This window comes from Rhopalosiphum maidis, chromosome 2 (assembly GCF_003676215.2).
Source record: "Rhopalosiphum maidis isolate BTI-1 chromosome 2, ASM367621v3, whole genome shotgun sequence".
NCBI lineage: Eukaryota > Metazoa > Arthropoda > Insecta > Hemiptera > Aphididae > Rhopalosiphum > Rhopalosiphum maidis.
The window spans coordinates 50,371,870-50,396,300 of NC_040878.1; the positions used below are offsets into that span (position 1 = coordinate 50,371,870).

At 26.5% G+C, this 24,431-nt stretch overlaps 2 protein-coding genes across 3 annotated transcripts in view; one reads left to right on the top strand and one right to left on the bottom strand.

Moving 5' to 3' along the window:
* Positions 1–24,431, top strand: part of LOC113550863 — a 48,228-nt gene that overhangs the window by 8,835 nt on the left and 14,962 nt on the right. Inside the window, exon 2 of the mRNA XM_026952792.1 lies at positions 15,611–15,673. Within this exon, the coding sequence (XP_026808593.1) occupies positions 15,611–15,673 (63 nt within the window). The remainder of the gene's footprint in view (positions 1–15,610; positions 15,674–24,431) is intronic.
* LOC113550862 (pancreatic triacylglycerol lipase) lies at positions 1,263–12,579 on the bottom strand. Of its 2 annotated transcripts, XM_026952790.1 has the most exons (7): positions 12,481–12,579; positions 12,322–12,421; positions 12,017–12,165; positions 11,667–11,915; positions 6,262–6,480; positions 1,413–1,590; positions 1,263–1,346 (listed from the first exon to the last, which is right to left on the bottom strand). In XM_026952790.1, exons 1-7 carry the CDS (start codon positions 12,527–12,529, stop codon positions 1,274–1,276), a joined length of 1,017 nt encoding a protein of 338 aa, XP_026808591.1. In that variant the 5' UTR covers positions 12,530–12,579; the 3' UTR covers positions 1,263–1,273. The 2 variants fall into 2 exon arrangements, with proteins under 2 accessions (XP_026808591.1, XP_026808592.1); XM_026952791.1 differs by lacking the exon at positions 12,322–12,421 and having other exon boundaries at positions 12,481–12,548.

The window sequence follows — 24,431 nt, forward strand, 5'->3', positions numbered from 1 at the left end:
CGTTTTAAATCCGTGAGCGTGTGTGTGTAATATACGCATTCCTGTGCGATACTATTTTCGGAATTCCAGCCGAAAAGGCGTCTATATAAAATATATATTATAGTCTCATTTCTGTATCCATACGTCAAATTCTATGGATATTATATTATGTTCTATTATATGCAGTGTAAAACCACCACAATACCGATATACTATTAATTTTCCCTTATTTTGTGAATTATAACTTTTATTTAAGATATGTGATATCAGCGCACTATTTGCTTTTTTTCTCTCGCCCATGATGCGCAACATAGAAAATTTGCGTTCAGCAGAACCAACCGTATGTTGTTAGATAGTAACGAATATTATGTGTTCTTGCGCTGGTTCTTTTACGAAAGATTAACCTAATCCAACCTTTTATGCGTTCTTTTTTCAAATTTTATCAAAGTTATAGTCAGTGATTAGTGTGTAATAAAACGTGTCAATTTAAAAATTCTCAAGAAAAATCGAACAATATTTGAATGAAGCCAATCTAAGAACACAGTTTAAGTTTTTAAATTAATGGGTAATTTTACGCTAACATCAAAGCTAAAAGTACAAGGTTGGTTATGCTAAACGCGAATTTGTTATATTGACGACGTTAGAGAAAAAAAACAAATAGTATACGCTGACATCCTCTTAATAAAACACGTAATGATATTCATATTGCACTTAACGATTATATGATTACATACTTAGCTTTAATATTACATAATACTAGCTATCACTGTATTAAGGTTAAGTGGCTTACCTATTACAATTACAGTATTCGTTATATTATATTTATTTCGGTTGTTGGTAAATTCTAAATAGATATTCTAAAACCAAAAAATGATTATTTCTCCGAATACAAAATAACTATCACGAAAAATATGCACATAGTACACCTTATTTATTTAAAAGTGTAAAAATTTGAATAAATGTTTATAGTTTTTTTTAAACTTTGAGTGCACACACAATTCGTATCGATAAAATAATCCATGGGTGTCTAGATAAAATTTTAAATATATTTTATACTACCGCTCGTACAACATCACGCGCACGTAGGTTGTTGTTTTAAAACTTTCTATAAGTTTCCCCTATTTTATACGTTGTATGTGACTGCCAAGTTAACTGTTTACTACAATATGTATTAGTTCATTGATACAGTGCTTATAATTTAATCAAATTGATTCCAAGAACATATTTTTATGCAAAGTAGGAAGCAAGTTTATTTTTTTTCTTTAAACTAATAAACAGTTCTATAAATAAGGTGTTAGGGTTTATATATTTTATTGTATGCAAACGGTGCTGTCCGTTTGGTAGCCAAGTAGAATTGACCTCTGATCCTGAAAATGGGGGAAAAATTATTACGGTTTCGTGATATTTTGAATTCATATAAAGTGATAACATACTGTTTGTTGACTGCTAATCCCATGTATTGGACTTTTTGTTCTTTGGAGTATGCGAAGTCTCTGAAACACGTGCCGTTTGTAAACGATTCGTAGTTTAAACATCGCAACGAAGGAAATCCAGTAGGATTGATGACGGATTCAGCAAAGTACTCCCACGCTCTGTCGTGGCTACAAGCCACTAAAAAAATTGCATTTCAAATGTAAAAAAGTTATACAGTAATATAGTTTTCCGGTAAATGTATTCACGACCAAATAATATTATTTCGTTGTATAGTTTAGAAAAACAAAAATATTCATAAAATTTATATTTATATACCTTCAAACAAATAATGTAACTAATCTGATTTATGATATTTGAAAAAATGTTATATATATTAATGTTATTAATGTTTTGTATTCATATTTTTTTTTGGTTATGTGGTTTATAAAGCTTTAGCAATAATTGTTTTTAACATCTAATTATTTAATATTATTATTGATTTTAAATTAAAAGTGGTTTAATCATATACATTTTCATTAATTTATTTGGATGGTTATCCAATTCAAATTTTTGTAGTCTTACATTTTTCTTTAAATATAGTTATTGGTTTTGGTTTCACAAATAAGTGTAATCAACTGTTAAATGTGCATGATCTGCATTAATCTCGTTTTCGATTAGTATTATTAGTTTCCTACTGAAGGATGTGTTTGACCAACTAGATTTGAAAACTTATTATTCCACTCTCCAACAATATTATTAGTTTGCTAGCAGCCATTGAGGGTAATTTTAATTATCAATTTAATGTTACTGGAGAGTAGTAGGTAAAACCGTTTTCGAAACCATCATCATAAACTATTAAGTTTTAATTATTACAATTTAAATTAATTTAAATCGTATGATATAATTATTATTAAATTATAACTTCACAACGTTTATCTAGAATTTAGATTATTTATGTACTTAAAATTGAATCGTCTATGGTAAAAATAAAATGTAAGACATTAAATTAAATTAAATTATTTTTAAATATAAATAAAATGTAAGTAGTCTATAACGTATAGTACAATATACTCGTAAATTAATGAGCACGCCAGAGAGTTCTCATTTCCCAACAAATAAAAAGGTTTTTTTTTATTGTTATGAAATAATTTCTATATTATACTTTAAGAATATAATGCAGACAGAAAATAATTATATCCTATGTTCACTCCTCGGTTGACAAAAACATTTATAGTTAAAATTGATTTTATCGAAGTGTCGATATTTCAATAAACGTATTAAATAACAGTAAATAATATTCTTTGAATATTTATAACTCACTAAAGTTTCTTTAGTTATACATTTTAATGTTCTCACAATCTATACATAATGGAATCGAGATAAGTAATGCCTACGTTTTCTATTGTCAAATTCAACAAACTACAGGTGCCCATAGCAACAAAACCCTATTATTTCTTCTGACGTTCACTTATAAAACCTAATGTTCGAAAACTTTTTGCCATTATTCTTAAGTTGATACGATAAACTTCATATACTTGAAATTTTACTGTAGTTTTAACTTATAACCTGTGTAATCACTATACATTTTAACCAGTTTTAGCCACAAAAAAAAAAAACAAATATTTTATATTGTTAGACTATTATAATTTTTTTTTTTTGTAGGTATTATACGTGTAAATAATGTAAAATAGATCACATGACATTAATAATAATTATGTTCTTTAACAATTATTTGTTGAAAAAAATGTATTAAATACGTTAGTATTGAGCATTTCATTATAACTGATTATATATGACGATATTATTTATCTAATGACTTTGTTTAAAGTAAAAAAGTATATAATATATATTTTTCTAATCATAAAAAAATATTTTATAAATTTGTAATTTATATAAATTTACATAGATGTATTTTATAAATTGTAGCAGAATATCTAATCTCATATCAATGAGAACGTGATACATATTATATTTATTATTATAATTCAATTTTATAATAAACCTAATATATTTAATAAGATAACTAGAACAATTTCTTTTGATTGAATTATTTTTATAATATAATGATTTGTAAGTATCATGTTAAGTAGAAAGCTTTTTTTTAAATTTCTCGAGTGCTTTATCTTTATATTCTTGTAGAGCCTATACATAATATACTAAACATAGTTCAAATAATGAAAAAAAAAAGAACACAAGAGAACTCGTAAATTTTTATTTTCAAACCAAATATTTAAATAGTGAAAATCAAATATATTTATTATTTTGGAATAAATTGGCATTAAAAATATTGTACATATTGTATACTTATTGACTTTTGTACAAATTTGTTTTGTTCTAAAATATTATATTATATATACGATTATTTAAATCATAATTTTATATTATTATTATAATTTTTTCTAAGGAGGCACGACAGGTCTGTTTTTTATTAGAAACGAAATGTTATGTATAAGACCAAAAAAAGATATATTGGATACCAGAAGATTTTATAGTTGATGTGGAATAGTTTGCAAGGTTTAGATACCAAATATTAAGCCCTTTATAATTAAACAAAAATATAAACACACGTAAAATGTTTTAATAATACAACAAATAAAATTTAGTTCTAAATAAAATATTTTGCTTTTTTTTAATAGTATTGTCTTAAAAAATACTTTAGTTTTAAATTGATTAATTTCATATTATATTGCCTCGATTATTTCAGAGTTTTATTATTAATTTATTTTATGTCAGGCTTCTAATTTATTAAATTCATCTGCTGACTAAAGTTTGCTTTTATTTCACTATTTCACTCTCAAAAAAAAAAAAAAAAATGTTGACTCGATAAAACCTAACCAGCAATGTAATAAATATTTAAAGACAAAATACCACGAATAAATGAATACATTACTGTTGTGATTTATACAAAATCTTAAACAAATGGAAAATCGTTTCAAAATTAATGGCGTTTTGTGAGAATAAATTTTAATATAAACGCATATTAAGATGCGTTTAAAAAAATTAAAACGGTTCAGGAAACGTTTTCAATGAATTGTTAAAAAACTCAGAAGTCATAATAATAGCTAATACTATAATCCCGCTGTTAGGTATTGGATTCAATCATTTTCGTTGGAAACAACCAACGGGATACTTAAATTTCGTTATAAGTCAACTGCGAGTATTATACAATAATATGTATGTATGTATGCAGTTTTTGAAGATATTATTAACAATATTATTATTGTATTGTATTTTTCCGAGTTTGTGAGTCGATGCTGCGGCCAGACGTTAGTCATGATATTGACACGATCCTATATGGAAATGGAACGGATATTTTATACTGTGTTATACTTATATAAAATTGTATTTGTAACAAGCCGCGATCGAATTTCGACGAAACGACACGCCATCACTATGTACTTGCACAAGTAATAATGATAAAAGTAACAACCGTATTGGCGTACTATCGGCGTCAGTTATAAGTTATGATATCAGATATGGTATAGCTTACCGTGGACAATCACCTGCGCGTATGTAGGTGTTGTTATTATTATTACTATTATGGTATTGTATGATATGATATTGTTGTGGATAGAACATGAACAATCATTTTGAGACTTGTGCAAAGTCATGATCGCGTGCTGTTCAATATCTCATGTTAAAATCAGACAAGCTGTAGAGTATATACCTATAGCGTAACCTATATATATAATATACTGCAGGCTACTACAGTAATACCATATAGGAATAATTGATTATTATTGATAGTGCTAAGAAAGCTTCAAAATGTTATCGACGTTCTTAGAATTATTTTAAATTGTTTTAAAAAAAAAATAATTTAAATGAGTTTCTGCTTTCGAGTACAATATTTACATAATTATTATAATTTACGATATGCAGGAATCAATTGCTTACTTACATATTTTTACGGTGTATGTTGAACATATTTTTTTGAATTTAAAAGTTTTTTTTATCATATTTTTAGAAAATAATCAACAATATTTTAATATAATTCTAATGAAAGTATTAATTACTAAATATACATTTGACGTCCAATTACAGTAGGTCAATTACGAAAATTGGATTTTTTTTTTTTTATATAAATTGTTATCTTTACGTCGTGTACTGACTTTTTTCAATCATCCACCCCACCGCAGAACCATCACTCATATTTGCGCGCAGCTATAGCTGCAAACCACACTGACTGTCGTTTAATTAAATATGTAAAATATTTTACAGGTATCTAATTATTTTTAAAATAGTTTTTTCATATTTTAGCGCATACTGAAAACGTATACCTACTGAATACACTATGATATGAATTTTAACATTTTTTAGTACATTAACGTATGCATATTATATTCAATTTTGGCCAAATTTATTGCATTGTTTATTAGTTATTACAAATTTGGACCGTGCAATATCAGAATATGTTATTCCACAAAGATTTTTATATATTAACCTGCATTATACATATACAATATACATGTAATGTGCTGATGCTATCTAAATGACATGTACTATAGTGCTATACGAATGTTAGGAATTATTTAGGGTTATTTGAGGTTGGAGAATATATTTTGTAATTTGTAGGTACCAAACCTAACCTACAGATGAATATTATTTAATATTTCAAATAATTTAATATCTATTTTAGGGTCCAAATTTTAATGATTTTTAAATATTTCCAAATTCTATAAGTTAAACGCGTTTGGTAGTATTTTTGACTAATAAAAAGTATTATTAATATTATATTAAGTGTCTTATAAACTGGGTCAGTAAAAAAAAACTGTTAATTCGTAAATGAGTATAATAATAATGAGTAATAATATGGTTATTCAGACATTTGAGTTATTTTTTCTGACATATACTAAGTTTGGGTGTACTCACTAATTCTGGTTATGAGGTTAGTCTGCGCCAACTCCTTGAGGCTGCACCCTGGTTGCAATGGGAAACCTCCGTTCGGGAAAAAGTCAGCGTGACCTAGGGCCACCGGAAATCCGAATACACCGCCATCAGTGTGTATCACATCCACGAACTCGGCGTCCGAAGGCGTCAAATGTCCCATCTTTCCCGTCCACATGTATAGCGGAAAAGCTGGGTCGAGTCCTGGAAAGACAGAATGAAAATCATACGCTTGATATTATTAAAATATCGACTATAATATCTTTATTTAAGAAGAATATAAAAAATAATATAAAATATCGAAATCAAGATTTTTATGTTTGGTGTCGATAAATGTTCATACAATATAACCACGTCAAAATACATAAATGTATGAATATTTAATATTTATAAATTTTAGTTATTTGTTTAAATATAATTGTACTTATTTATATGTAGAGGTCTGGTACTACTACATCTCTATCATCGCATTATCGTTTTTTAAATGCATTATGAAATGTTTGCATAAATTAGGATTTCATAAATTAATATTTAATAACAAATGTATTTTGAAAGCAGTACCCACCGATACATCATTTCCGAATCTCACGCCTCATTATACGGAACAGGACAGGTATTATATTCGTATACATTTTAAGGAGGTTTTTCGGGGATTTTATGTTCACCGCATGAGATAATATATTATATTAAGTACGAATGGATATAATTTCCATTATCGTATTAAAATTCAAAACCTTGCAAACATATTATATACATGGACGACAAAATTACAGTAGGTATAAATTAATCAAACCAAATAAAGTCTGAATTGTATATAATAAAGTATATTATGGTCGTTGATATTAAAAACCTCACGAAATGTTTTCACATCATAATATATAATGTATATTTATTGCATCCTATACACAGCTGAGTGCTTCAGTCATATATAATTATCGTAACGACGTACCACAAACGCACTCGTAATATAACATCATTGCAACGCAAAATAATTTACGTACTATGTGCCAGTGGTGTTCAACCTTTATTTCGACTCTTTCAATCTATGTCGGACTTGACGAGTAAAAAAATAAAACAATTACAAGTTTATTGACATTATTTTATTAATATGTAGAGGATATATATATATATTATATATTATAAATAATATAATATTATGAATATTGTTTATCCAGTTCCATACACAGATGGTTGTTTTAACACCCCTCCTATCCCCGTCAACTGTTTTTATACAAAAAATGAATATCATACATGCTGCAAATATATAAAAAAATATGTTTTCATACATTTCAATTTTATATTTTATATTATTATTATTAAAACGGAAAATGTGTAAGATAAATTTATATATATATAATTAAAACACACATCTAAAAAATGATCTCTACGCGTCTTTTTGTATACATACTATGTAAATACAAAATACAAAATTTCAAAAAAAAATTTTATTTTCAATTTAAAATTTAAATTAACTATATATTACGTACTTTTACCAATACATAATATACATATACATATTTATATCATCACGTTATACTTAAACGTTATATAAACAGTACCTAGTTTTTTTTATTTTTCATTATTTAAAACATTTAAATTCATGTTCATTGTATGTTTTTAATCATTGATCGATTATCTATACAGTCTACACCCCTCTCTGTCACAATTAATATGGGTAATTGACACTCCAATGTACCTACTTTTGTCTATTTGACTACATATTTTATACAATTTAATGTCTAATGATATATTTTAAAAGGATAAGATAAATAAAAATGTATTACATATTTATTTATAATTTTTATATATTATCGTACAAAATATTGCATAATATATTATAATAGCTAGATACCTATACAAAATATTCATAAATTATAATTTAAAGAATAGTTTTTAAAATGATGTGTGTGTTTCTTGTGTATTTGTCATCACGATTTATAGTAAAATTACATGAGTCTCTTGAACCACAATGCGATCATTTTCCCAGGTAAATCTAAATTCTCAGATTAATTACATTAAATTTAAACTGGATGTTTTTGGAAGAAACACGTTTATAGGAAAATTTAAATTTTAACTTCTCCCAAATGTACCCGAACGTATAATAAATCTTCATTTTTGACTATTGAAAGCAGGGACTGGAACCGTACCGAAAAGAACCGTTTTGGGAACCGGAGCCCTTTGAATTTTGGAACCGGAACCTCACTGAAATCCTAATTTAAATTAATTTAAAAATCGGAACTTTCCCAGAACCTTTACTTTTTTGTAAAGGTTTTTTACGATTAATTTCGGTTTTTAATAAAGTAAATAGTATACTATAGATATAATATATGGTGATAATAAATAAAAAGTTGGTGATATTTTAAAATTTGAAATACCGAATATTGATACAATAAGTGGTAATTAGTAAATAATACATAACAATTAAAGTATAAACTAGGCATATAAATTAAAAAAAAAAAAAACAATAAGGTTTTTTTAAAACAGTTATGTTTAATGTACTAAAAGGCTATGTTACTTATTTAGTCTTTTCCGTTGACCTAAACAATTAGTAGAATATCTGGAGAAGTATATAACTAAAATAGAAAACGTATTTTACATTTTTTAGGAACCGAAAAGAAACCGAAACCGAAATTTTAGTTTTTTTAAGAACCTAACCGAAACCGGAACCGTGAAATCATTAAGTTCCAGTCCCTGATTGAAAGCATAAGTATACTGTGAACCAAAATTGAGTACACACCAAGTCCCGCGTTGACATAGAAGATACTTGAAATAATATTTGTGTAACTATATATATCTGTTGCGATGCGTTTTAATCAATGATAATGCGAGCCATTTCGCCTACTAATATGCCAACAATATTTTATATTGTATATTCTATACTATTATCGTACGCGCACAGGTGTTAGTATAACCCTACAACGGAGACGATTTCGTCGCCATCGCCCAAATTATAATATTTTACACGATGTTAGTATAAACGTGCAGGTATAAAATCTAGTGGTATAAGGCGGGTTATAGGCGTTACATAATCCTCCGGTCCTGTATATATATATATATATATATATGTAGGTGCGCGAATATTATTCCTCGCGCGTAGCTCGCATAAAACCGTTTGTCGTTTGCGTAAATCATTATAATATGTAATTATTATCATCACGCGTTCTATCCAGTTTTAACGGGGATGCACGAAATTTCCCGACCGCAGTACCGCGAAAACCACAACCCGTTCACCATTACCAAGTGTGCGCTTTTTAATTATTCGCCTTCAAAACATTTCACACACTCTTTGTGTCTTGCGAATTTCCACATACATGTTAAAAATAACCGAGTTAAAGAGTTACGTGCACGTGTATAGTGCAGATTTTTCGATACACCGACAACAATAATTAAAACTTCGTAGTATGAATAGTATAATAATATGAATGTGGAAACAATACAGGTATATCGTGTTTTTATCGTATCGATAACAATTAGATTATCGTGCAGTCAGAAAAAAATGTTTCTATGTTATAGTTAAACATCAATTTTACGGAAATTCGGAAAATACATTTATTCTGGTTAATGGCTAATGATAATCTATTTTTATTTGCATAATATTTAGTCATTATTCGGCTATTGCAGATGCAATCGAAAGGATATCATTCAATCGGATTCTATGTGATCGTATTATAATAATATTATTATCGGATTTCTCGTGTTTGTAAGTACGTTGCGGAAACACTTTTACCGTCAAAACTTTATTAATTTGCATTTTATTACAATATCAAAGTTCGAAAAGCTTGCGTGCTATGTATATTTTATACGTATAGTTAATTAATAATAGTAATTTTAAATATGTTTCTAGATGCGCTGGAAATCATCGATACTGGTTGATTAATGATTAACAATGTTCCTATTTTTTTTCATGTATACTATAAAGCTTAAAAGTTAAAAATATTAGCTATTTTTTTCTCTCAATACTTTTCACTGGTATTTTCAATAATTATTAAATCATACTATTAATTTTAAAGTAAACTTAGTATATCGTAATATTGTAATAATATTATGATACTTTTATTTCGATAACTATACATTGAATAATGAATTGATGTACAAATTATTATTATTATTATTATTACATAATGTTCGTGAAATATTGACGTTTGACATCGATAATAAAATATAATACAGTTTTATTGTATTTTTATTATTATTTATTATCTGTTATACTATAAAATATGTCATTTTCAAACAAAAATAATATAAACTATAAAATACGTCATAAAAATTGACATTTGATATTTGAACATATTCAATATTTATTATTTTAAAAAAAAAAAATCATAAAATATAAATAAACGTAATAAACGTACATATATATTAATTATTTTATTTCTTGTATTTATTTAATGTAAATTGAGTATTTGCATTATTTGGTAGAAATTGTATGCATGAAATTGGCGTTATAAACATTAGCGGTATTCTAAATGATTTATGATTGACTACCGAAAACATTAGATTATGTTTAAATATTGAAATTAAATTGAGGAAATACCTATATAAAATACACGATAATTTCAATGGCGTAATCATGATAAAATATATGTCAAAATACAAAATGAGAAACTATATTGGTTATAATAATTATAATAATATGTAACTTTGTGTTAATATATAATATATAAGCTATAAGCAATAATAATCTTCAATTTAAATATACATTATGAAGATATTATGTAGAAGTTACCTCAATAACAATTTATTTAAATTTTATAATTATCTAATTTAAAAAAAAAATACGGCAAACATTTTTGGAGGGTTAGTAATTCAATTTTGAATTTAGTTTTGAATAAATTTGAATATATTTGAAAACTTTATGTAGGGAGATTCAAATTGTTTATTTTATGTAAACTAATTAATTTCAATTTCATTTTTAATTATAGTACACTTATATATAATTTCCGAGTTTAATAAAACAACATATGTTTGATAGAAAACAATTACATTATTTAATAAACATTTTAATAGAAAATATTTTTTTTTTAGAACTTATAAGATAAGCATGTAATTCAATATTATAAATTCCTATTATATTATGTTATAGTAATGTATTAGACCTATAAAATATTATAACATATTTTTTATTATTAATTATTTAAAAATAATAGTTCCACAACTTAACTAGTCATTGTTTACTGTACGGTAATGGCTGGCTATGTTTTAGTTTTATTATTTTTTTTTAAATTTAAGTATGTAATGTGTCATTAGAAGATAAATATTAAAATTTAAAATATAATATGTAATTATTATTCATATTCGTATCATACTCAAATGTCATTTTTGTGTTTACGTAAATATAAATTTAATACAGAAAAATATTTAACTAATGCCAATACTGTATATGTACTAACCTGTGATTCGTGGAAGTTTTCCGATTTTAAGATTCTTGCCAGTGAACCCAGCTATTTCAGCGCCCAAACTAAATCCAATTAAATGTATTTTGGATAGATAAAATCTTCTCGACACTAAATATTCGATGAATTTAGCTAAATATTTAGCAGCTATACGGGTATTGAGTACCGCGTGACTATACCACGGAAATGCGCACATAGGACTCCAATCCACTATTATAATATTCACACCGCCTCGATGTAAATACGCTACAAACATTTACCGTTTTAAATCGCTATAAAAGTAGGAAACTCATTCAGTGTTCCTCTCCTATTTAACCGTCTTAATAAATTATATTTTTAAATAATACCCTTTTTTATGGTCTCCGCACCCTTAGAGTTTCCCTGCTCTGTAAATCCGTGAACATAGATCACGGTTGTCAAATTTTGCATCATATTTGCTCTGCGTAGGGAAACATCGTCACCGATATATATGCGTTTCGGACGAAAAGGATTGTTCCTGGACAATATTATTTTTGTATTTGATTATTATTGTTTTTTTCTAGTGACATATATAATAATAAGAATAAAAATAATAAAACGGATACACACATATACGTAACGCACATTACATACACCAGCATACACATGCACACACACACACACACACACACACCTCGAGTATGAAAAAAAAGCGATGTCCTCTTTTTCGTTTATTGGACAACAACCTTCACATCGACCCCTGGGCGTCATTGTAGCGGAAAATGGATTTTTACCTGAACGATAAAATTGTGGTTTCACAGTTTGCTCTACATCATTTAAAAGTCGAACTCACCCCAAAATAACGTGAAGGTCATGCATGCCATCATGCCTAGGGCCACCATGATTAATTGGCATCACAGAACATCGATATCACAATTTAGTTTGTAATGGTACAATTGATAAAACGTATATACATATATCGTGAACAATTTGTTATAAGTGTGTTTAACGTAAGAAAAATAAAATAATATCTACCGCTGAATACGCGTTAGCTGAATGGGAAACATTACTAAACGTTTCGTTGCATGCAGGGCTTCGTTTATGTATTTTTTATCTCCCCGCCAGCTCTTCTACGCCCAAGGTTAAAGCTAATGGAAATTCACAAATAACAACAATGGCAAATTCTTCTGAAACTTAAATGCATTTTGTTTATTCAGAGTTTGATTTACAGAATAGTAGATACTATTCTGTTATTCGTACCACGTTCAGCCGAAAATTAATTATAAATATTTGATACATATTATAATTATATATATAATCGTTATCAATTTAGATAAAAATATAACCTAAAGACCATAATATAATGCTTACCTTTAAAACGTTTAAATTGGGTTTTATATCGTTACACTCATACGATATATTATACAACACAATATTAATAATATATATCAGATACACACTATTCGTATTGTGATCGCCTTTTTTTAATTATTATATTGTAGTGAGCCTACCGATATATACTTTGTTACGTTCGCGTAGTGCGAACGACTATAGGTAATATAATAATAATAATATATTGTCGTCCTTGGCACGACGCGAAAATATTATTCACCGATACGAAAACCATGACCACAAAATTTAATGTCAGACGTCCCAGTCACCCAAATACGAAAGACAAAAAACAATTTTGCCGATACCTTGCAGTATTTGTGATACGGGAAACGCATTCAGATGCATCGCACTAGACAACGAGTGCACTCGTTCCGGGCGTTGTGGAAAATAAATATCCGACGAAATGAAAAACAAAACTAAACGAAACGGACATGACGTGAATGCGACGTGTTTTCGATAGGTTTCAACAAACAAATCCTCACACGCGGCGGACGAAAGATGATGACGATGATTATTTACTAAAATAATAAAATGTACTTTTCAAAACAACAACGCGGCGGCGGTGCAACACGCATGGTACCTACGCGTGTGCTGTCCAGTATCGCCGACGTACTGACTAACACGAGTCGATAAACCGTGTGTTTTTACCTATATAATATACCTATACTCATGTAACATATGAGATTATAATATCGTCTGAAACAATGTTCCGTCGGTTTTGCTTTATAATAAATTACGTATAAATACACGTAAATCGCATATTCGTATATTATGTACACATATTATCGTAGTGCGGTTGTGTGCACCATATGAAAAAAAAACGCATTTTCTCGTTTCCCGCACGTCCTTGTGTAGAAAATGGGGCCAATTCTCTGGCGGCGTAGAAGGGGCCAAAAATAAATAAATAAATAATAATAATAATAATAATAAAAAACACCAGCAACATAATATATTACAGACAACGCGTCGCCGCCGATTTATGACAGTTCATTATCGTTTAACACGGTAAAATATATAATTGTATTATAATAATTTCGCTTCCGATCGAATATAATATATATTATATACGTGCTGCAGCAATTAATTTGATACGGCCGACGAGCTAACTCACGCGGTTTCGACACTCCGTGACAGTATATATGATATTATGTTCATGTCGACTGCCATGAGAATATTTTATAGGCGCGAGTGCCATAACGGAACGATTTATGTAACGTAAATATAAAATATTTTTTTTTATATATATTATATTTATACATTATTTTAGCTTCTGACCGAATCGATATATATTATCATAGAGACAAGTACTTCGGAAATGTACGGTTTTAATAAGAAAACCGCTCAATTCGGAAAAAGCGAAAGCACGAATCCGATAAATTAATATATTTAGAACAGATGATTTGTATATTTGTCACATCATAATAATATAATTAGGATACTATTGGTTCCACTGTCGACGTTATTGTCTAGATAATTGTATCCGAACGGTTTACACGGATAAACATAATCATTTATCTTTTAATCTCATCTAGTTAAAAAATAACCAAAATTTTTCAGTGTGGTGGGAAGTTATTAATTCTCAAAAACTAATGAACCTATACCCGATTAGTTTTATTTTATTTTCACCTTACCTTATCATCTACATTATTACGTGTGTTTTACTGAAGTTATTTCGTTATGTTGTTCATTCTCCATTTTAATGTAACATCGACGAGTAATCGTATTTATAATTTTAAACATTTAAACTTAAATTTAAAATATTCATAGCGAAAATACTATTTTACAAACGCAAGAATGCAAATTCTTTATTTTTTATTTTTTCTAAATAATATTATTTTAAATGTTTTATATTATACATATATATATATATCGTGAATTGGATACGATTTCAATGAATTATCTTTTACGTTATCTAGACAATATTTTGATTATCTTTGTAGAACACCGAGTCTATTATCGTACGGTTAGCGAATCGATTCGGTCGATTTCTTGTACGAAAGTTCATCGACGAAGATTATAATGATGTCTTATCACAGCGTCTTGGCGTGCAGGCGGTCTTAAAGTTTATTTGCCTAAATCGAAATACACGAGACCCGCAGGTCATTTACATTACATGTACATTAACAATATATTATATATAACTACAATCAACAGATGAGATAACGAGATCTAATAACATAATATTGTTATTATTATAATCGGGACACGCGAATACCTGTGCACCGACACCGCAACTACCACCGCAGCCACCGGCCGACAAAAATAATACTTAATGGTATACAACGTGCTATTATGTCGTTGTTCGCGAATCGATGTGAACAGACTTTTTTTCGCAATAATTATAATAATATTATATGGGTATATTCCGTTTCTCAGTCCGTTCGGACGGACGAGCGTTCGTGTCGTCGTCGCAACCGTATAATAGTGGTAGAACGATGGCCTATTCGACGAAGGCGGTCGTAGTTTTACTATATATTTATATATACATGCACATACCTAAGACTATTATAATGTTTTGTTTGTTTCGTATAGAGCCACTTGTTAGTTGCGAGCGATCCGTTTACGTTTTCATTTTACTTTTGTTTTTGCAGGACAAACTGTTGAACAAACTAGACGAGAAAGAACAAGACGAAGCAAAAACGCCGGAAGAAGAGGTGGGTTTGAGACTTATTCGCTATAATAATATTACGTACAATCGGACCTTATGATAATCATTATACATGTTACACGTGTATAATGTATATTCGTGTACGCCACAAAAATCCATACGGAAAATAATCCTGAGAGTATACATTTTGCAATAAATGTTGAGCGTTTGTGTAGTACGAAATATTGTAGAACAAAAATATGGGCCATGGTGTACACATAATATATGTCCTGTATAAAAATAAAAATAACAGCCACTATTATTATTATTTGTATATCGAGTTATTCGTGGTTTTTTCATTATATATTTTTACGTTTACCCAAAAATCATCAATTGCTCGGTAAACTCTGTTTTCATACATCGCACTTAAAACATATTTTTCGAATTTTGTTGACACGTCCCCCAAAATTGAACATCCAAATGTATTGAATGTATACATAATATATTAATATACACCGATAAAAAAATATTATATTACCGTTTATTTTTGTTTGCCCTTATTCGCTATGTAAACTTTAAGTCATTATATTGAATTCACCGTTTAGTTTTTTCATTTTATTTTTAGTGCCCACTTTAATTACCTGCTGAAATTGCTCGATTTGAAATTTATTAAAGCTCATCACGTGAATTTTGTCCACAAAAAAAAAAAAATAATGTATACATACATACAAATGTTACGCGAGTGTTATTAATAACGTTTAAAAATTGCCTGTATAATTTCCCTTTGACTTGTCTAAACACACTATGACATGTTATAAAAAAACAAATACTAATCCCAAATTTACAACAAACGTGAATTGTTTGTCAACAATTAGTTTAAAAATATTATTAGTATCTATTTTTATTTGTGCTTAATTGTTGATAATTTTTTTTTTTTTTTAACTAAGTAGCCTAAACTAAAAGATACCCAAAACAAATCGAAATGTTGATTTGATCAGTTGATTTAAATATAAGGCATAGTTCTTGTATATTGAAAATCATAATTTTATTATTAGGTAAACATAATACATAAAAAAAATATTTAGTTTAAACATGAAACCAAATAAAGTTATTGTGGCTTAGTAAAATATAAAAGAAATAACAGGTAGATAAATTAAAATATTTAAAACATCATGCAATAAACGTACAGCACTATAAGTCTAAAACCTATTAAATCAAATAATAAATTAAATGAAAAAAAAATTAACTTGAAGTAATGTAATGTAAATGTTTACGATTTCTAGAAACTGTTAGGGATCACTGATCGCATTTTTTCTAAAGGTAAAAACTTTATAAGAGCTTCTGCGCTGTGTAAACTGTGGCTGGTTCATTATAAAAGACATAAGTTCCGATTATAAATTTATTGTTATTAAATAAATATTGGAAAAAAAATGTCAGTTAAGAACATTTGTTTAAAACGTTTTTTTTGTTCTGAGTCTTCAGTGCTGCCGAAGTGCCGACATATTGTGTATTTTCATTTTGCATGCATTAAATGAAATCACACATATCCTACGATAATGAACAGTATAGTTCAATATGTTATATTGTCATACGTAATTTTATTGCGATGTAATAGCTAGGTCTTACTTTAGCTATGAAGATTTTTTCATTTTTCTTGCGTACATCTGAACAATAGTTATTCTGAGTACAACGTCTAATATTTTCATATCCAATCAAAACTAAACAAATTATTTAGTTCCGTGTATAATACAATCAAAATAATTATTAATATGCACATATATATATAATTATTAGTTAAATCACAAATATTAATAATACAAACTAATCATTTGATTAGTGAGTAAAAAAATAATTTTCACTATAGAAAAAAAAAATTAAAATCTGTAATTTAAAATCATAAATAGGTACATAAAATATGGTTACTGTAGAATATTTTAAAACTTAGATTCAATTAGCGACAAATTACAATTTTTTTTTTCCATTTGAAATTCAACTAATATTATTATTGAATATTTAATTATTTTCATATCATAATTTTAAGTATTCTTTTTTCAAACTTTATTCTAATAAACCATTTTTTTTAGTTTAAAAATGTTTTTTTTTTTTTTTTGGTATGCATCTATCCTTTTATAAATTAAGAAATCATTTTGACTCACGTGAGAAGGAGTAATTTCAGATTGTAGCCATATTTCTGACTTTTTTTTTTAACAAGTAAACAAATAACTCATCAAGATACTAGCTCGAGTACTCGACCTCGACGTAATTTAGTCTGACAACTTCCAGCACGAGATAATATTGATTATTCCCCAAGGCATATCTATTAGTTTTGGTACTACACAATTTTCAAATAAAGAAAATAACAATGATTAAATATATAATACATAACTCAAGTCACAAAGAAAAATGTCTTTCACTAAAACAAATATATACTAAGTAATTCTTTTCACAGTAAACACTCATCATCTCGAAAATTAACAATATTTTTGATGTTTTTGTTACATAATCTGGAATTTTATTATATATGAGTATAAGACGCAATTTTTGACAAAATATTGTATAATTCACAGTTTTTTTTATGGTTTACACTTTTTTGAATTTTCAGTAGGTGTTTTTATTTCATATTCCAAACAATATATTATTTTGCATAGAATTTTGTACGAGGATGTACAAAAATCGTATTTTTACAAGTAGTTGATAAAAAGTTATCTGGTAGTTATAACTTTATAAGTATTTACAGTTTAAAGTTTAAACGAATATATTGAAGTAGTATAAATGAACAACGCTGCCATATTGGTACTTATAACTTTCTAACTAGTCGTTTGAAATACGATTTTCCAGTACAAAAGTATATTGTAATCAAAATATAAAATTAAATATATATAAATATAATATAAATTATATAAGTAATATATTTTTCAAAAATGTTGTATTATATATCATGGTTTTAAATTTTAAATTAAGTATAAAAAAAAAAACTATTTTCATAAACCTTAATAATTGTTGAGTGTTTATTCTTAAAAGAACCATCCAGTGTACATATATAGACAAACATAATACTAATATACGATTGGCTATTGATAATCCCTGTAGATAACGTTTTAAAATTCAAAACACAAATCTTGTAACATTGTATAGTTGTTTAAAATCTGCTATATGAACTGTATGATATATTATATTATATTATAAACACAAACACTAGCTGTAGTACTTGCGTAGTCTTTAATGTATTGATATTCTTATGAGCATATATATGTATGATAAACTAATATGATAGATTGAGTACTAATAAATGTGCACGATTTATGTATATATTTATATAATTTTATATACATACAAATCATTACATTTGATTTTTCTAGTTTAAAACCTCTTATTGACAACTGCATTTCAAAACTGATTACGAACAAACAAATTATTGTGAATAAATTACACCTTTAATTATTTATTTATATATGTACTCATACATTTATGAAAACATAATATTTAAGTACATTATTATTAAATACACACAAACACAGTTTATTATATTAATATTTTAAATACAACTTTTAACATGACCACACTTGTTCAATATTCAGATAAGCAATGCCCATTTATCTGATATTTATCCAAATAGCAAAGCATATTTTGTATTATTATTGTATATACAAAAACTTACAAAAATTTATTACTTAATTCTTAAATTATAAAATAAGCATTAAAAGTTTATGTTGTTTTAGTTTATATATAGATTCCATAAAACTGTCGTAGCATTATCGGTACGTGAAAGTCCACGAAAAAAATCTATACTAAAATTATAATATAATTAACTAATGTTTTATTTAAAAAAAATACTGTTGATATAAATTTAACAAGAACAGTTCACATCTAATAGTAGCTTTTGCCAAGAATTTATGAAATTCAATTTTATGTATAAATTATGTAATAATTGAGTACTTACAATAACGTAATAACTAACTTTTAATTATAAATATTGGTCTCTAAAAATATTATGGTAAAATTTAAAAAACTGATAACGTATAACTTTTAAAAACGAATACGATAAGACGTCACTTACATATTATACATTTTATTTCCTGTATGCTTAAAGACATGCTGAAAATGACAACTATCTATATAATATGATCAGTACATTTATTAAAAGTTGATTAATGCTGTAAATAACATAATAAATAGAAGTAATAGAAATACATTTTTATCTATATAAGTATTGCGAAATACCTACATATATGTAGTAAGTTTAGGTATAGGTATTCTTGCATGCTATAAATTATAATATTGGTACCAACCACCAATAAATGAATATTGAATATAAAATATCAGTGTAGATGATACATATATATATATAGAATGTATTTTTTTCTACTCGTTATATTAAGTGTAAAGAGTCGAAAATTTGATCGAATGAAAAATTGACTTAAGTGTTTCGAGATATTTGCAGGAGAGTTTTTGATAACACGTGAACGATTGTGTCATTCAAAATTTTTCATTAAATTATAATATTCTTCAAAAATAATAATATTATTATATTACGAATAACACACCAACTATATTCAAGTATAATTTGAAGTAAAACATTTTTTTTTTACAAAATTTGTACATTATACTACCTACACACTTGTGGAATAATAAGCGAATGCTTAAACACTTAGTATTTTCTTAGGGAGTTTGTATGAACAGTACATAGGAATGTGTGATAGAAGAAATGTATTATTAATGAGATTTTATAATGATATGAGTATTATAATTTAATATGACAGGCATTTTATAACATTCTTACATGATAAAAATCCTGTCAGACAATTAAAAAAAATATGTTTGGTTAATGCTACAACGTGAACATAATAATAATATGAAAAAAATATTAACAAACTTATAAAGTTATGCATATGTTATTTACAAATGATTTCTTTCTAACTTTTTGGGTTGTAAAAAATATTATGTCTTATTATTCTCTTAAATATATATTTATTTTGAGCAATACTGGTTTTCACACAAATTTCAAAAAGACAAGTTGTTTGCGTATAAAACTACCACTCCTTTAGGAGCAGTTGAGCTTTAAACTAGGTACATGGTTTGCGGACAGTTACCTTTTACAGCATCAATGTACACAAATTATAATTTTAAAAGTACCTACGAACATTAAAAACGCGTGTTAATACTTGCTTATTAATATTTGTTAATATTTGTGTATTAAATTTATACAAATTATTATTTGAACTGACTTATTGATTATACTTTACTGACTTTTAATTATTTTCCGTATAAAAATTTCTCATTATTTGTAAATATATCCTAAAATATATGTACAAACACAGTAAGTTCTCAAGATGTACTGATTGTAAGAAATGTAATAACATTTTCTATACTTTTTATCGACAATAACCAGTGTCCATATTATTAGATACTGAAATTCCTACATGTTTTACAAGTTAAAATTATAGATTGCGCATCAAATGTAACCGCTTAAAATGTGTATGTTGTTACATATCGTCCTCTTTGCCTAAAAATATGTTAAGCATACCATTGAGAAAATTCTATTTTCAATGACGCTAACAAATATGTTTTATAAGGCTTTTAGTATTTAAATATAATGTCACTGAACATAAGTATATGTGTAAATTTTAATATTTTTCTATACGCGTATATAATATTATATTATAGCACTGTTGCACACCTGCCCCCCATTAAACCATTGTTCACGGTGTCCTGAAAGCATTATTCTACCTTTACACTATATGCTTACATTCACATGGAAAAATCGATGACTCGGGTCACTAGGACTCCAAACCCTTAGGAAGCAATTTATAAAAAATATAACATACTAAGTGTTTCATTATCATTTACCGTGGTATTATATACCTACGAGCCTACTTTGAAATTGTTGCCGTAATTTGTTTTCCCCGCCATCGCATACAAAAGGAACACGAGGCGAATGGCCAAATGCCAAGACGTTTATTGACCAAATAATTAAATTGTATGCTTGACATTTAACACAGTTCAGGCGGATGGCATACGCCAGTAAGAAATCAAATAAATATCGTAATTAATTTTAGCGATAAACGTATTTTAATAGTCTATATAATATAATTTATGTCCAAATAATAATCACTAAAATTCACAGTACAAAATAATGTACAGTTTATTATAAAATATAATATAAAGATGCAACATTATTAAATATACTTAATTTTATGACCTTTTCGTATGAAGCCAAAACGATGCAAAAAACAATGTGCTAAACTTAATCAATAAAGTTTCATTCCGTACCTATACCCACTTACGCATAAGTACATATTAAAATGTGAACAAAAAATATAATGATATCACGTGTGGTTTAAAATACATGTTTGATCGAAGTCAAATTGCAGTACACAGTATTTTTTGTAAGTAGTACTACAATATTTTTCTGTCAAAAATTTTGATTTTTTTATGAGAAAATATGAAATAATAAAAGCCTGTTGTCTAAATATGATAATAATCTAATTTTCAAAAATATTATTATATTCAAATAACTTATAAACTGAATGTACCAATAGTGGAAAATCCCATGTCCTAAAAAACGTATAAATAGTTATAGTTGAGTATTTTAGATTCTCAGCAGAGCGATGAATGTACCGGTTTTACGATAATGTATGTTTTTTTAATATCTGAACTCTGAACTCTGGAGACACTTTATAGAAGGAAAATTATGTAATCTTTAACTTCAATGGTCGTCTCTGGTAACAAATTAATAACATATTATAGAAATATTATTATTTTCAAAATATTTTGGCTTTTCTATGCTTTTTTAGATATTTAACATTTTTTACGTTTTTACGTTCTTTTTTGTACAATAAGTAGGTAAATAACTTATAATTGGCTAAAAAGTTGAAAAATTTAGTGCAAGATGTTTTATAAGTTTTTCCTTAATGAAAATTAAAAAAAAAAAATCAAGAGTATATCGACGTTAATTTTTCATGAATATTTGAAGGAAGAATTTTGATGAATGTCATCAAAGTCGTAAAATTTACTAATTATTCATAATACATAACATATTATTTAATTTTAAAACCTAAGACGTGAAAAGATACCTTATAAATTTCTTTTATCAAAATTTAAAAAAATAAATAAATGGTTGAACGTTAAATCATATTATATTTTTATAGACGTTTGGTATTATAATAATTAATAAACGTATAATATTAATAATCTATCTGATTCAAAAGTTTGTATTATTTTGTTATTATTCAAAAAAGAGCAATCGTAAAAGCTTGAAGCATTCCACTATTAATTAAATGATCTTATTATACACATATTAATAGCATTTTAAAAATAAGTATCAGCCAACAGGTAATAAAATGATATAAATTAATTTTAATTTTTAAGCTATTTAGTATTTACGTAAAGCCATATTTTATTATTGAACTCAAATTTAATACATGCATTATTTTACAATGACCAGGGAAACACTCACACTTACTATATAGTAGATTCATTGATTTTTATTTTTTTTTTGGTATTTTAAAATTTGATATAAACGTTCTGATTGTATTTAACTATTTTAATTAAACAAATAATAAAAGTATACTTTATATTGTTGATTGCGAAAACAATTTTACTTACTAAATAATACTAAATCCACAAGTCACTTACTCATTAGATTGCTTAAAAAAGCAGAAGCGTACTGAGAATCATAAACTTGAATCAAATTATATATGTTTATCTTAAAATTAAATTAATAACCACATGAAACGCTGAGTTTGAATTACTTGATTTAAAATATTGTTTATAATTAATAACTAATGAGGTGATTTAAATACTGAGATCGTTAACACTAAACTTCTATAAAAGAAAAAAAAGTCTGTAGGTAATTATTATTAACGATACTATAAAATAAACAGTATAGATTTTACAGCGGTCGTGTAAACAAGTGGAGGTTATAAAGGAATAAAGCCACTTTTGTTAGGGCATATAAACAATCATTTATTATACTTAATGAGGTTCGTGCGAGTTGTTAAGCGAATTATCAATAATGCAAGAAACTCATTTCCAGTTATCTATGGCTAATAACATTATATTACCCTATTTCATTTTTGAAAAACCTACACACATAATCCATCAAAACGAAAATATAATAATATGTCCAATTATTATAGAAACATGGACATCAATAGCTTCTAGCTAAATATTATATTAATCAAAAATATTATTGATATACATACATTTTTTTTTTTTATAAGTTTAACATCAAATTGACAAATTGATAGACATATTATAACTGAATATCATTATGATTATATGATTTATAATATATGTATATATTATATTAAAAAATATTCCTTAATTTATTTAACATCAATTTATTTTTGTTATTTTTTGTGGTAATATTAAACTAAAAATATAAAATTAAATATTTAAGAGTAGTTTGCCAGTATAATATATTATGTATTTGGCGTATGATAAATATAACTACACGGTGTTTCTGCAAGCTCCTTATATTGTACTATGTTTAATATATCATACTAATTAAAACAATAATATTCATTGCAAACCTTAATATTATTCTAATAAACTTTATTATTACGTACGACGTACCCATAATACATAATATATTTTTATTTATTAATCGTTATAAAACATATTTGGTTTTTAATTTAAAAGAACTTAATCATATCAGATTATTTGTGTATTCTATATTTTATTATGATAATGATAATTTACTACTTTAGTATGTATTATAAATATATAATACTATATTTACGAAAATATGCTAACGAATCGATTTGCATAATATACTTTTATAAATCGAACGAAACAAGAAAATTATATTGTTTTACGATATG